Source organism: Strix uralensis, chromosome Z, assembly GCF_047716275.1.
Source record: "Strix uralensis isolate ZFMK-TIS-50842 chromosome Z, bStrUra1, whole genome shotgun sequence".
In the NCBI taxonomy this organism is placed as follows: domain Eukaryota; kingdom Metazoa; phylum Chordata; class Aves; order Strigiformes; family Strigidae; genus Strix; species Strix uralensis.
Window position 1 is genome coordinate 25,869,712 of NC_134012.1, and position 16,449 is coordinate 25,886,160.

Genomic DNA, 16,449 nt, shown 5'->3' on the forward strand with positions numbered 1-16,449 from the left:
ACTGCTATTAAGTTATGATCCCATCATATATTAGTATCTAAAAGAAAATCCATTATCCCACAAATAATAATATTACTGGAAGGAACAATAGTGGTAACTCAGTGCCCCATTAACTTCTGAATAAACATGAAAACTGACCACAACTTTAGCATCAGCACTTGCGATTCCCTTTCCGAAAATACCAACTTTGGGTTGCCACACAGAACCCAAGGTCATGAACACATTTGGATGTGAAACATTTCATGATACTTTTGCAAGGAGGATGTCAACGTCATCTTGCAAACTTGCCATTCTAACATTTCAATTTTCTCTTACAGTTTTTGTTTGGCACAATATTTGTCAACAAATTTAGGGTTTGGTGTTGGGGGTGTGTGTGTTTTTTATACAGCATTTGGTTTTAATGCTTACAGACTGGTTTAAGTCTGAAATAACTAGAAACATTCCCTTAAATTCTGCCATTATTTAGAGGACGGTTCGGAAAATTATTTTTGTGACTACTTTAAATACTTACTTGTTAAGTATGTGTGATAAAAACTTTAAAATGGGATTATAAATAAAAACCATCAACAAGAGCAATCAAACAGAAGGTTTAACCCACACAAGTTCACCCCACAGCTGCAGAAACACGCAGGCTGACGCAGGGAACACGAGCTTGGGTGCACGCTGTAAGACAATTTCTGGAAGCACCGTGGGTTTACATCTGTTCAAACAGACTGGTAACTTGGGCTTGTGTCATGAACCCATTAATGCCTTTTATAAACAGAGAAGGCAATGCACAGTACTACTGCACCAAACCCCACCGTTACCCCAAATGCAACCCCACAGGGAATGAGTGAAATTACACCAGAAGAACTTGCAAAATTTTGTTCCATGGATCTTACGGCTGTTTTAAAGGTGTATAATTTGTTATATACCTGACTTAAAGGTATATATAGAATTATATATGACATCACCATTACAGAAACACTATAAGAATACTGTTACTAGTGCTATATATCTCCTCCATTCAAATTCTCCCTAAGCAAAACTTGCTCAGGAGAAAAAAAAATACTAAATTTTCTTGCTGACTTTTCATCTTACAATTAAAATATACTTTTGAAAATAACTAGTTACACAATACAACCACTTTCAAACAGGGAAGAACGTCTGCACACTGTATTTAACTATTAATTTTCTATCCAGCAGATTGTCCAACCCATGATGTATTGATTTATGGCCATATTCTACTCAGTGTGTGTAAAAACATCTCATTCGCTAATGTGAATGTGTACCAAACAAGGGCAGAATCTGCTTCCAAGTCTGATACATGCACAAATTTTTCTGCTAATTGCAACACTGCAACTTCCCCAAGATTATCATTTTGGGAGAATGTTAAAAAAAAAAACACCAACAAAAAAAAACCCACAAAAAAACCTACACCGAAAACCAAAGCAAAACAAAAAAACAACACCAAACACTGAAAATCTAAAACTGAGTTTGTCAGCAAATATTAAACTGCTAGAAAACATTTTAAGAGACTTTTAGGGATTGTCTGTGTTTGTATTATTTTAGCAATGCTGCCTGTAAGTTTAAAAGGAGAAAGGACTTGGCAGACCCGCTCAGTAACAGACTTTCAGAATAAGACATTGTGGGCTGAGTTAGCATGCTAACAGGAAACTGCTCACTCTGGATTTAATCAAGAGGCCATCTCTTCACGGACATAACCAGGCTACCCAAAGGCAAAGAGTTTTCATGTTTGCTTTTGCTTTGTCTGATCAGAGGAATACTGTATCTACTGCTATTAAAAGATATTCCTAAAGCTGTTCACAAGTTCTGACAGCAGCACGTGGTGATCACTGTTGTGATCACCAATTAAAGCCACCAGAACTTTTGCACTGTTTTGTGCATCAAAAAGACAAAAAGGGCTCTCCGGCTCCTTCTGTTCATCTCCTCCAACAATGTGTCCAGCTGCCTAACAAAGATGGTAGACCCTAACATCTGGGGGCTTCAGTAAGATTTTCTTGGTCCTCTACAAGGCTAAAAGTAAAGAAATATGGCATTTTATAGTCTGACTTATTTTATGGTTTTTCAACAGTCTTACTTTGATTTTTTCAGGCAATGGATTATGGTCTTGACAATCTGCAAATGTAACTGATGAGCACATAGTTTCCTACCAGGTAGACAGCATCTTTCAAAAGCAAATGTAGAAAGATTGAACTGAGGTATATTCTTGCAAGTCCTTATTTTTTGAGGTTGTGCAGATACAGATCTAGTGTAATTCTAACATCTTTACTAATCCTCTGCAATGCTGTACCTTCAGAGGGGCCCACTCTCTTTTAAGGTGATCGTCTTACTGCTATACAGCACAAAACATTACCCGCATATACACTTCTTTGCAGACTAAAAACATTCAGGCTAAAAAGTTCCTTCAAACACAAACCGACTGCAAAACCGGCTGCAGATGCCCTGCTGATGAAGGAGCTGTAATTCGGTTCCAAGCTGGTTACAATTAAGGTCCTGACCTTGCCCCACGCAGGCTGGCTCCTGAACCCACACACAATCTCACTGACTCACCAAGGCATTGTGAAAGTGCAAGATAGCCACGCGCACAATTGCAGGATGAGGAAAAGATACGAGTATTGGCATAATATCCAACAGCCCTCTTCTCTCTGCTACAGCCACCAATACAGCGCTTGAGTAAGCAGGTCCTCAGTTACAAGCACCTCATTACCAGCACAGCTTGTTACTGGGTTTGTAAAAGCAACACTCCTTTATGAATCTGCTGAGACACCATGTGCAACCTTTGATACCACAGTCTCCATTTCCTATCAGTCCTTCTCTGCAAGAACTGGCCAAGATACGCTGATCTCTTGCCATTTTGCCTACCAGTGACAGGAAAATAAAGCAAAACCTCCACATGCCCCGAAGTTGCCAGGTATTTCACTCAGTTTGACAGCTAAAATACAGATCTAGATCCCACAGACTCATGGGCCAAAGGTACAAATGCTACCTGTTAACCTTCAATGGGATTATCAGTCAATTATAAACTTCACCATCTCCTAAATTAATGATACACCCTAGCAAGAGGAAGTAGACACTCAAGGTAAAAAAATAATTCAAATTCTGAACAGTACGAAAATAGGCTGTTACATAAATAACGACATACAGAATTGTAGTCATTATTTCAGAAATAGCACTGGAAGCAATCGCTTTTACCCAAAAAAAAACTGGTCTGCAGGTTTTTTCCAGCGCAAATATTATCTGTTGATATTCTGAAAGCGAGAACTGTGGAATGAAATCAGTAGAATTGTTTTTCGTTAGGCAGCAGGCTGGAAAAAAGTACCAAAAGAAAACAACTGGGATGAACAATAAGTAAATGAGATATCAAATATTCTTCAGGCTTAGTCATTTAAAACATCACCACTTCACTAAAGACTTGCTTTATTTAGAAATTCTGCAAAATTATTTTCAAGAGCACCTAGCTAGTGTCTCAGACTCCATTTTAACTGATTCTGATGGATTTTTAAATGCTTTTGACTTTTCTTGAAACCTATAGCTTTTCCAGATGGGGAGTTTTCCACTCTACCTATTTTTATTAACTTACTGGACAGACATTTTATGCTGGAATAAAACTGCCTGAAGTGTCTGAAGTGCAGTAACTTATAAGTTAACTAAAAATAGGGCACTCTAATCAAGAGTGTTTCATTTCACTGTTTGCCCGAATCAGCTTTAACCTTCTGAACACAGAAGTAAGATGCTTTTGTCCTTATTTTGTGGATATTGCTTTCTTACACACAGGCTCTCCAGCATAAGCCTTTAATATCTATACTCATCTTTGACTGGGGGGGGGCGGGGGGGGGGGGGGGGGGGGAAATAATCATCAAGTCATGAAAAGATTGAGCTTCAAAAACTCCAGAAATACAAGCATCCATAACACCAGCCTGAGAGAAGAAAAAGCTAAGGTATCCTTCATTAAACATGCAGTCATACATCACTTAAAGTAGCAAGACAGTTGAAACAGAGAAGTTTGAAGAACAACTGGATTCTTTGGCAAAAACACCAAACTTAATAATACGTCTTCAAGATGCTACGTAAGCCTCCTACTCTCTTTGTAAATAACTGCAAAGATACTAACTTATTTGACATAGTGTTTCCTTCCAACAAAGATCTTAATGAACTTTATAATTGAGCCTGCTCCCCTTAAAAGAAAGCAAGATTGCCTCCTGTGTATATTGACAGCTAAAATCCACAGCAGCTGACAATTATGCTGAACTGACTCAAACTTGCACACATTGTGCTGACTCCCCCGTTCACAGCACATGACCATTAAAAGCAAAAAAAAAAAAAACCCACAAAAAAAATGAAAAAGTGGTAATTTTGCACTAACAATACCACATTAACAGTGCACATTAGAAAAAGCAGTGACAGGACTGAGCTTATCAAATTAGTCACAACAATTTCAAGTGTCATTTGGGTGTACACATCCGTGCTTCCACTTGCAATGGGTTCTGCAATGCTGGCAGTATTTAAGAGCCTTGCATCCCACCACTCTCCTCTCTGTCCTTGCCCTCCACTCTGCAGAACTGTCAGCCTGGAAAACAGCTTGCATGAGATAAGACTCTGGATTGGAAGCAGAATTTCCAGTCTAGGAAACCGTGGCTTGAAATGCAGGATTTGGGTGATCAGAGGTAGGATCTCTTGCAGCCTGCAGACTTCAGGCAGCGTAGATGCTTGCCTTTGCAAGAGCGTCTGTTTGTATCGTACAGTGCACTTGGAAATAAAAAGACAATGGAGCTCTCTGCAGAGCTCCTCCACCTCGCTAACTCCCATTCCCTCATGTTGGATGCTGCTGAAAATCACAATTCTGCATGTTGACTGCACCAATCTCAGAAGCCAAAATAACTTTATGAGCTCTTTCCTACGATCCAACAGCTAGGGGTATTCCTGGATTTCCAAAGCTCCACCCTTTTCCTTTGCTTTCTTAACACATAAATAACCTTTCTTGGCAGCAGCCCAAAGTTTCCAGGACCAATTAATTCCGTGATCATTATACAAAAAGCATTCTCGTTTTCTCGTATCCTTAGAGCTCACAGCCTGGCTGGTATCTGTCTGAAGAGCTGGCAAACAGTAACAAAAGATGTGGGTCAGATTTAGAGGTTAAAAAAAAAAAAAAGAAAAAAAGCTTCTTACACAAATGCTGTTGCTCAGTTAGAACCCTTTCACTCAGGCACCTTGCAGCTACTTAAAGCCACTCTGGGGAAAATAAGAAACAACATGCATACCATGGCGCTGAGCTATGCATTCTCACACCTTCTGAAGTTATGCAAATTTATGATATATGATAATTACTGTTTCTGCTAACAACCCTTATGTTAACTTCTCTTCCTACCTCCCCATACTCTCACTGCTTCCAGTCTGGCCTGGAAATTTGGGTGCCAAAGCCTGCTTATAGTTTCCAGGCTGAGTTACTTATTAGGAACCAAAAGGAGAGAGGAAGAGGAGTTGAGCTGGGAAAAATAGTACAAAAAGGTGGCAGAGAACTCAAAAACTTCACTTGACTCTGAAACAGCTTTCCGTAATCCTGACTATAGATTACAACGGTTGGTATACTGCACCTTCCATAGGAGGAATACTTAGAGGTTCAAGCTCACAGAAGAGGAAATACTGTATTTACATACAGAATGCAAACCTTAATTATGATTATCTGAAAACACAGCATAATCAAGCAGGATGTTTCTACTCTTCACCACTCCAGAAGTTAACATCATCCATATCTATAAAACATTAGACAAATCAGATTATGCAGCCAAATATGCATTTGGCCACCACTAAGTTTAGCCAGAACTACTGGCCAACCTTTACAAGAAATGCAACTATTTGCTCTGCTTAGAGATTTTAACTAATTTCAAAAATTTTACCTGCACAAAGCAGAACATCTGTTAACTACAGATGGTTGGGAGTTTGGCTCTTCAGTTGACAGTTTTGCAGGAAGAAGAGTCCCTCCTGGGAGGCCCTCAAAGGTGGCTCAAGAGAGTCTCAGAACTCTGAAAATTCACACCATGGTAACATTAGCCCTGGGTAGAGCCTTATGCAAGACCTATGTGTGCGTCAGTTTTCCCAGCTATGGAAGGGCAAGTTAACACCAACCTCCTCTGTAGAGTACTTCAGAGTCCGTAGATGGACAAGTACTCTATAAAACTAAGCAGTCTAATTTCTACACTAAAGATGTAAAAGACCACCAAACCAACCCAGTTTTGTTGCAACAAGCAGATGAGGGAAGCTAAAAATGGCAACTGAAAACATGACAAATTCATATATTCGGCTCAAAAGGCCAGATCCCAGCTCAGTTCTTTGTAAGGTCTACTGGGAACTTGAAAACAAACCATCTCTTACCAAAATGAAAACTTCTCCCCAGTTCCACCTCACACATTTTACCACCTTTGGAAGAGTCACCTGCTGGTGTCATGCAATACCAGTCAGTCTAGATCTTAATAGAGGGTTGAGACACCAGAGTGTTCACCAGAAGAGACCTTCACATGGCTTTAGCTTTTGCATTGTTACCGGGTGATTGCAGAATACTGTCACGAGCCAACAACTAAGGGCACAGCAAGCAAGGAGTAGGACAAACCCAGGTATGAACAAACACTTTGAATAAAGAATACTGTCAAAAATCATTGTGATATTTTTGTTAAATAACATGACATGCTGATATGCATTGTAAGTAGCCAGGTTGAATACAGATAATGGAATTCCCTTATCAGTGTGTAAATCTCCTACAGAAGAACTAACTAGACTCTGAAAATGTTGCATAAATGGCTAAGGCCATGTCAACTTCCCAACTTTAAGAGCATTTCTAACAAACACGAACATGTACAGGTATAAACCTTCCTCACCCTAATAAGCTAGGCATCTTAAGCTAAATTACTGACATAAAAGCACATATTAGTCCCTTTTTGTCCTTCCAGGACTCCTTTTGTACGCAAATAGTAAAGAACTTTATACAACAAGACAGACTGTATAAGCTAGAAAAAGTCAGGTTACCTGATTCAGTGACATGTAAGAACACTGTGGCCTCTACAGAGAATACTTTCTCCTATTGTAAACTAATCTAGATTTTGAAGGCCTACAAAATTGGACCGTTCTCCCCATGTCACCCACATCAATATCCTCCCAGATATAAAAATATACAGCTGCTAAAGTCATTGTCCAAGCTCATAAATAACTTATAGTCTACCTTGAAATAGAAAACCTTGTCCTTCAAGTGTTTCTATGTAACCCTTTCCCAAGACTCATCTCCTGGTCTCATACACCTTAATGCTTATGCTACAGTTACTGCATAACTGCAATTTTAATGTTGCATCCCCTCCCATCTCCCTAATTCCTTATTTTATCGTTATATGACCCTTGATTATTCTGACACAAGGCTAGACATCACAGGAGTATTTCCAGTACAACTGAATTTTGATGCCACTTCATACTGCTATTATATCAGCCCAGTGACATCACCACCACACAGAACTTGAAAATTCTCAATTATCCTCATATTTATAAGATGTCTGGATGTTAAAGATGACAACTACTCTATGTCTATCCTAAGAAATATCAGAGGAAAGCTATTATACAAATTTTGTTTGTGAAACACTCATCAGTAAAGTCATCTGCTATGCTTCTTTCATGAAAAATGCTAAACCAAAAGATGCTGTCATTTTTTAATGTGCCAGGTATAGCAAAGAGAAGGGATGATTGATATTACCACTAACACAGTCAGACAGATTTAACATGTAAGAGTCATACCATTTTATGAAAATTATAGATCAACATGAACAAATTGTATTTTGACCATTCAGAAACAGTCAAAAGTTGTATTTTGACCATTCAGAACCATAAAGACCATTTTTCACCAGTACCTGGGAAAAGTCACACTACTTTTCCCTTTCCAGGAATGTAATTTAATTTCATTGTGGAGCTCATCATCACTTTCTGCTCAGTCATTAGAAACAAAGAACATTCTGTATGAGACAGCAGGCAACACTGTTGAACTCAAAATGTATTTTAGAATGCCACAAGTAATAGTTCTGTTGCATAACAGTAGCATGAATGCACATTATATAACCCAAACTGGTTTGATTCATCCTGATTGTATTGTTGGCTCTCCTTTCACACTGCAAAGCTTGCTCAAACAGCACACAGAAATTAAAATTATACTGACTCAGGAAACCAGTGTAAACTGCTACCACACTCAGTGTAAACAACAAGGCAAGAGTGATAGATTTTAATAGCGTGAATAGCTGGAGAACGAAACGGTAGGTGCGGGGAGATTAAATACATTCTGACAGAGGAGAAAATAATTAGCAGAAGACTAATTCAGATTTTAAAATAAACTGAACTTGAAACATAAAGTATTTTTGTGAAAGAAAAAATATCCAGGAAATGTTGTTACATGTTTCATAATAATTACTGTGAGCAATCTCTATTGCCAAGCTTCTTTAATCTTTTCTTAAAAAAATAGGTTAGCAGTAAGTAACCATTTTTACGGCCACAGCACGAATACATACCTAACTGCATTATAAACTTCATTTCAATGGCTATGCTTTTTACTGCCCTGTGTTTTGAAACTAAGAGACCTCTCCAGGGTGGGGTCAGATTAGAAAAAACAGTAATAATAAGCTAATATAACCTAATATTAAGAGTTACCAGCTTGAACATCTATTTAAGAGCAGAAAGAGACCAAAAGTATTAGTGCAATCATTAGTTCAGGCCCAACTCATTTTTACTATATTATCTAGACATCACAGGGGACCAGATACAGAATCTCTTCGGATTCTTCTCTTGTACACATACACACACACATATAAAGAGTGTCTATGTATGACTACATGTGTGTCTGTATGTACTGTACCTGTGATGGCAACATCCTTGTGCCGATTCTATAGGTATCTTCTCTATGTCAAATTCTGCATTTTGTATGTCAAACTGTATAAGCAGATGGCATAAACATACTGCATACCTACACAGCTTACTGCATTCTTGTAACTACAGCACCTGGACACTAACCCACCTCTTTTGACACAGCAGAAAGCAGCACGGGTTGCACGAGCTGGCACTGAACACGCTGCAGACATTTGTATTTCAGTTTAAGAATGTTATGTGGCAGCTGAACTTAAATCCCTAGACAACGGACACAAATCAAAACACACACAATTATGTGGAAGTGTTGAGTCACAATGCAAAATAAGTATAGCTTACAAGTAACGGGGAAAGAAAGAGCAAAAAATGTCAGGCTGTAAGATAAAGTCGTTCATGTTTACTGTCTGGTTTTGGTTCGGGAGGTTTTGGGGGTTTGGTTTTGTGTGTGCATGTTGTTTAATTACCCATCAGGAGTTAATAGCACAGCTCTGTTCTTCTCTGTCCTCCACCTGATGTTTTCTGAACAAAATGACTGTTTTCGCACAAAGAATGCAAGTCTCATGATTTAAGTAAGTGTGCAAGAGTTCATTCACATTCTGTATGCTACAGGGAGCCAGCAGACCGAAAGCACAGCCAGAATCAGTCTGAAGCACTCAATGGGAGGAATGCAAAAGCGTAAGATCTGACTTCCAAATGAAACATATTATTGTTACTTATGAAACATTTCCAACAGCAGCACAATGGCTGCCATGTCAAAACGTTAAGGAACCATCCCTGCCCTAAAGGGTTTCTACTCTAAAAATACAAAATGGACCGCAGGTAGAGCCAGAGATTACTACAAACCAAGCAAACAGACAAAAGGATGCGTAGGCATATCTTCATAATCGTTTACTTGTTGTATATTTGCATGTAATATTTAAACTAGCTTCCAAATGCACCTCAGGAGCATTTAGTTAACTAATCTCTTTTGCACTGAAGACAACACTTAATCCTGAAGGGTGTGCTGACTTGTCATTTGCATCCCAACACCAACAAAGCCTTGAAACGTTACCAACCTCATCTAATAAGTTCTATCCGCATGAATACTATAAACAACTGAAGGACATTCTGCACTTGACTCAACTCAGAACAGAAACTCAATATGATTCAATGCATGCAAGATTTTATGCAGGGCATAAACCGTATATAGGAGGAAATAAAATCCTAGATAGCTCTGTAATATGCAATGGGCTATCTCTGCTTTAGGATATATAGATACTCAGAAGTTTATTGATTTTTAAGAGTCAGAAGGAGTCACTGAGATCAGGAAGTCTAAGCTACCACATGAGATATATCACAAGTCTTCAGTTTGAAGCCCAATAGCTGTGATAATTTGAACACATCTCAAAGCATTCATTCATTTCATATTGTTCAATCATTCTGAGACCTTTCAACAGAAAATGACACTTTATAATAAAAACATGTTGTTTTACTTGCACAAAGAGTCCATGGACTCCCTAGAAAGGAAGAAACAGCTATTGACTGGGAGAAAGGTTGATCCTTCATAAGGAGAAAGGCAACTGTTCAAAGCAGCTGAGGGGGTAGGAGAGGAAAAGAAAATAACCCTTCACACTGCTTTCACAACACAAAGGTGGGAAGAACTTAAGAGGAAAATAGTGGAAAGAAAAGAATATAATAACAGGATCACTCTGCAAAAGCATTTAAAATGCCTACACCTTAGTAGTGCCATTGTGGCCCAGTGGCAGCATCACTGGCTGTAGCCCACAGGCCGTGTGCTGGAGACCCACACAGCACTCGAAGCCACTGCAACCCACTCCGATACAGCAACCCACTCCTCCATGTGCTGCTTGGCACACTCCCGGGGTCCTGCTGGAAGGTTTTAAGAAGAAGGAGGTAAACTCCAGTGTCTCACCCAACACCCTTTCTCTTCACAGAAGGGATTAGAAGTGCCAGGCCCCTGCCTCTGTAAGCAGCAGAGTATATTGCTCTCCAAAATGTCAACAGTAAAGACTGGACAACAGAATCATAGGGCACATCAGGAGGATCGTGCTCTGCTACGGAACTTTTCTTGCATGTCCAGCAGAGTAGGATAATTTTCGCTCTCATAGCTTTGAATGTTATACATTCATATTAAAGCACAAGAGATTGCCTCTACACTCCTCAGATCACTAGATCTGAAAATGAATTGTGACTATATTACAGGTGAGAAAATTAAACCCTCAGAAGTTAAGTTGGTCAGTTCAAGCCCCAGGGTGAGTCATTAACAAATGAATACTGGGCACAGGACTCCTGACTTGCAGTACCTCTCTAAATCCAGTATCACGATTATGCTCAAATTGGTATGATGGGGCCATTATACATAATAATTCACGTGCTCAATACCATACGCAGCAACCAGTTTATTCTCAGTGAAGACTTCACGGTATTTCTGAGCCATGGGAGACAAGTGGAGCAGCAGCAGGACCACCACCACAAATTTCAGTGGTTTTTGCAGTATGCAATAACTTCTGCACTGATGCAGGGCTGAGCTACAGAGATGACTGCAAAAAATTTGGACATGAATTGGTATTTGGACACAAATTGGTGGCAAAGAGGAACAAGTACAATCTCCACCAGACTGTAACCCAGTAACCTGACAGAACAGAAGGTTATTGAGTGCTACCATGCAAAATGGCCGAAAGCTTCACACCTAACGTGGAGGCTGCCAAAGTTTAATTTTGATTGCCAAAGCTGTTAAAGCACTCTGATGGGCAACAGATGGCTTATGCAACTAAATGTAGAGAAATGTAAGAGGCCAGCAAAAAAGTCTGTTGAAAGTACTACCCTCAAAGGTCACACTGTGGCACACAGATCAGAGAAAAGAGCTGAAGGGTTAGAGTAGGCAGAACATTCAATCTTTCAGCACAACGCTTGGAAGCAGCAACAAAAAGCAAACAATTCTGCAAAGTATAAATAAAGGGTACCAAAGCAAGTCAAAGGACATTATTCTTCCACTGCATAAAAGGTCTGATGAGACCACATGTAGAGTACCATACTCTGTTCTAGCTGCCTTATTTTTAAAGCCGATTCCTTGGGTGTAAATCATCAGTTGAGACAACACATGTGTACAGACAAGCCTTGATATTTAGGCTGTAAGTTCTTTTTAGTCAGGATAGTGCTTTTGTGCAGCATCTGTCACAACACAGAGCTACCACTAGAGCTTTTAATATTTCATAATACTGTAGCGCCTAAAGTCTTAAGCTTCGCTAAATATTTTGTGACTAAGGATTTAGTGACAAAACCAGTAGCTATTATTGGCATCCTTTGATGTCTAATATTAAATTTAAAGCTAAGAAATTTGGTGTTTATACAAAAGCTTCACACTTCTGAAAGTTATAGGACTGCTGATGACTGCATATGTCACAGCCTGTTTGTCTTTTTCTTTTATTAACTGTAGCAGTTTGAAACACAAGGAAGACACTTCTGTATGTAAATAAGCAAGTGTTTACAGTGCTTAAGCTGTAATCTTATGATTGGCTTTTCAACAGACCATTCTCTCCTAACAGGGCCAACCATCCAAGAACCCTGGATGGGTTCCTAGGATAGAGAATTTTAAGAAATGTTTATTAGACTTCGAGACATAAAAGATAGAGGTTCATTCACTTACGGGTACCTGTACACAAACATATTTGAGCAAGATTTCAAGCTTCTCAGTAATTAAAGGAATTGGTAATATATCCCAACACACTCAGAATAAGTAAGACGTGTTATATTCAACACAGGTTCTGTAAGTTTTCAGTTAGATCTGCATTTCTCTCAGACACATCAAGCAGTTTACCATCTAACGCTTTTCAGCTGAAAAGCCTCTAAATCACTTTATGAACGCAGCATCACTAAGAACTAAGCACTCTGGAACCGCTGGATCAAGCTCCTGCTCTGACACCACACAATATTTAAAAGCCACATGCAACATCAAGGTTTTAAAAGACCTGGGCTTCCCAAGTCACAAGGAACTTGACCTGAACCAAGAAAGGATGAAAAGCTCAGTGCCTCTGTGAAGGTCAAGCTGTTAAGTAGACCTCTACAGAACACTAACTGACACTGAGAAAGTAACTTTTTAAAAAGTAAATCCAGGCACGCATATAATCAGGAACAGAGGTACTACATTTGTTACAAGAAAGGCTCAATACTTGCTGATGTACAATTGGTTGTTCCCATACTCTTCAGCTGACCTTGCATCTTCAACCTAAGCGTGACTTAGAGCACCATCAAAAAAATAAGGCCAACATAGATAAACCCAATACTTTATGAATTCAGTGCTGTGGATTTCAAAGCATAGGAAAAAAAAAAAAAATCATAAAACCCCATAAACTCCAGATTAAAAAACAAAAAAGTCACCTGATGATAATTATAAAAGAGACAATTAGGCTTTTCAAGGCAAAACTGCTGGGGGCAGGAATGGCTATTCATAAATAATGTTCTGGGTTAGAGGCTATTTATTGACTTTAGGACCACAGTAAAGTCATTAATAAAACAAGATCACAAAAAAAGCTTAAAATACTTCATGTTCTGAAGAGCTTAAGGGAAACAAACAGCCCATATGTTTAAAAATGTGTTTAAGTAATATGCATGAGATTTTTTGCTCATGAAAGACACCAGCCTGGAAGCTGAAGTCACCAATTTATGCCCAGAACAGGTGCAGACTTCTGACACGCTGTGTCCTTCCCCACAAACAGGGCTCAATTCTGACCTGAAAAAACTAATGCTAGCCACAGAAAGCTAAAAGTCACATCCGTGACCTTGTAAGTCCCTTGCCCTCCTATTAAGATTGGCACCATCAGCTGTGGTGATGATCTCAGGAACATAGATGCACTCTTCCTTTGAGAATATCACCAAGACCTGGCAAATTCCTTCTACAGACTCGGAACAACATAGCCAACACAGGAAAAAATTCTACTTTTCTAAAGTATGTTTATGGGACACAGACATCTTCAAAATCATCTCTACCTCTTACACAAAACCACCAGCTGGGAAATTCACAGGAGCTCAAAAATACTTTCGAATATTTTTCCTGGGAAAAACAGGAGGCAGAGATGGGAAATCTACCACTCGAAGGAAGCACATTTGAAATTATCTGTTCTGACTGGAACTCTGTGTACTTCTTGGAAACATGGGAAGGGGAGATTCTAAGCATTATCTGCATGCAGGACAGAATTTGCTTATCTTTCATGACTGTGGTTTCAGCGCTGCTGCACTACTTTATGTCACGCAACTTCACAAGAACATGATTTGGTATAAATCTCAGGGCAGTTTTAAAAGCCTTTAAAATACCAATCTGGATACTACATCAAACCAAGTTCTTACACCATTGCCTTTGATCCTGAAGAAAACATATAAACATAACAAAATAATATGAAAGTTATAGCCACCTCCTGAAGATCTGGCTCAAACTGCCACAGCTGCACTGATTCCAGTGAAGTGAGGACATTTTATATCAGCTGGGGACTTGGTCTGACAAAGGTGAAGCACTCAGCAGCATGCCAAATTGAGTGCATGTGCATTTAAGCTCGTTTTACTTACCACTAAAGCCTTCGTGCTTTGAAATATACCTCTGAAAAACAGTACAGAGCTGTAATTCTTGCAGAAATGCAGACAATTAATTTCTCATCTGGCTGAGAAAGCACTACAAAAATAAGACCCAAACCTATATTCACTTAACTTTTCAGGAAGTTTCTGCTAACTTTTGACAGATCTTCATTAGTCAAAATACTATCACTACCTATTTGGGAGACCTGAGATAGGTTCCTAACAGCAGAAACAAGCCACAGCCCAGTCTGAAACAACTGTTAAATGTTCAACTGCTCAGGCCATAAGCTAAGATCCTTATTCCTGCACTAAGTATCATCTGACCCCCTCGCCACAACTGGTCAAATCTTTTTTACATGTCAAGAAAAGAGGAAGAGTCAACACAAGGAGAGAGTTATTTCAGATGACCCAGGCAGACAACTTCAGTGTTTGGGTTTTTTTGAAGAGTGAGAGCAGTCAGTGCTAAAAGTTAATATCATAATGATTCGTGTGGAATTCAGCTCCCTGGAGCAGGGTCCACAGTCCATGAGCAGCCTTCCAAAATGCCACCGCGCCAGCTTTACTTACGCCTAGCCATCTCGCTCCTTTGTTGGCAGCCTGTTGAATCTCTACTCTTTTCAGGGTCACATGGTAAACAGCTCCCTCTTCTACCTCTTCACCTCCATCCTGAATTGTGCTCTGCCAGGAAAAGGGGAAAGGAAAAAAAAAAGAGAGAGAAAAGAACATTTTCACTCCTCTGTAACCACAATCTATATCAGGTGCTGTGCTGCTTCACACAGAGCTGAGGGCAGAAGATGGGCTGCGCAAAGTAAATACAACAATCCAAGTGATACGGGACACTTGTAGATTGAGGGAACACTGGAGATATTCTTGGCAAACTGTCCTTTCCTGTGGTATCAAGATACCCTGACTTTCTATTTAACTATTTTTCCTAGACTAGCACATATTTTAAATAGTTGTATAAAGTCTTTTCTAAGGAAATAGTTTGGTTTTGATTAGCAGACTTCTCTTCCCTCTCCCTCCCCCTCCTCCCTTTTCTAAAGCAATTAATCTCTTTGGCCTTTCATTTATGGAAGGAATTGCACTTTTTAAAACTGTAGAATTACTTAGGCAGGCAGCCTTTAAACACCATGCGGCCCCTCGGCTCCCAGGCGCGGGAGGTGGGAGGCTGGAGGGCGGGCGGCTGCGCCAGGCCCTGCCTCAGCCTCACCGAGGGGCTTCCTGTTTACCACCAGCCGAGAAGGGACGGTGGGTTCAGCCGCCCCTGCCCGCCCCCCCCCCTGCCGGGGTTGTCATGGTCCTGCTCTGCACTTGCCCACCAGGCAGTTCAGGGGGCTCAGACAGGAGCAGAGCAAGGGCCTTCCTCCTCCTCCTCCTCCTCCTCCTGCCCACCCCAGGCAGGCCGTGCCAGGGCAGGCAGCCCCCACCATGCTGGCTGGGAGGCAGCCGTGGCTCCCCGCGGCTCTCCGCACCCCTGGGACCGTCGGCAGAAAAACTCCTCCCCCTGCCAGGGAGATGCAAGAGCAGGGACAGGGGATGTGCAGACATGCAGCAGCAGATAAGAAACCCAAGAAAACCAGGGGAGCCATGAGGAGCGGAGACGGGGGCTGTGCAGGTTGAGATGTGGAGGGTCACGGGGCGGAGCTCCTGCTCTTGGGAGATAAGGTTTAGGGTGATGGGAAACAGGAGGCATGGGGAAAGTATTCCTACCCGTTGGACCTGTACAGCTGGCACTGGGAAACAAACCTTGACTGTTCCCACCTGTCTCACCTCAAGAGAATGACTCTTCCTATTGAAGAAGAAAAGTTTCTCATACTGATTCTGTAACCCATAGATTATCACATTTCCCACCTACCTCTTTACATAGACTAAACCCACAATGTCCTTAATTTTCACCTGTGGGAGCCCCTTGCTCACACACAAGCCTGTCTGAACCGTGACCATCCTCTTATACAAGCACTAGCTGCAGACATCAGCATGCTAACACGAGGATCTCAA

At 40.4% G+C, this 16,449-nt stretch overlaps 1 protein-coding gene across 1 annotated transcript in view; it reads right to left on the reverse strand.

Moving 5' to 3' along the window:
* Positions 1-16,395, reverse strand: part of LOC141937826 (ral guanine nucleotide dissociation stimulator-like 1) — a 50,066-nt gene extending 33,671 nt beyond the window's left edge. Inside the window, exons 1-2 of the mRNA XM_074856048.1 lie at positions 16,330-16,395; positions 15,019-15,129 (exon numbers count right to left, since the gene is read on the reverse strand). Of these exons, the coding sequence (XP_074712149.1) occupies positions 15,019-15,129; positions 16,330-16,395 (177 nt within the window). The remainder of the gene's footprint in view (positions 1-15,018; positions 15,130-16,329) is intronic.
* Positions 16,396-16,449: the final 54 nt, after the last annotated feature.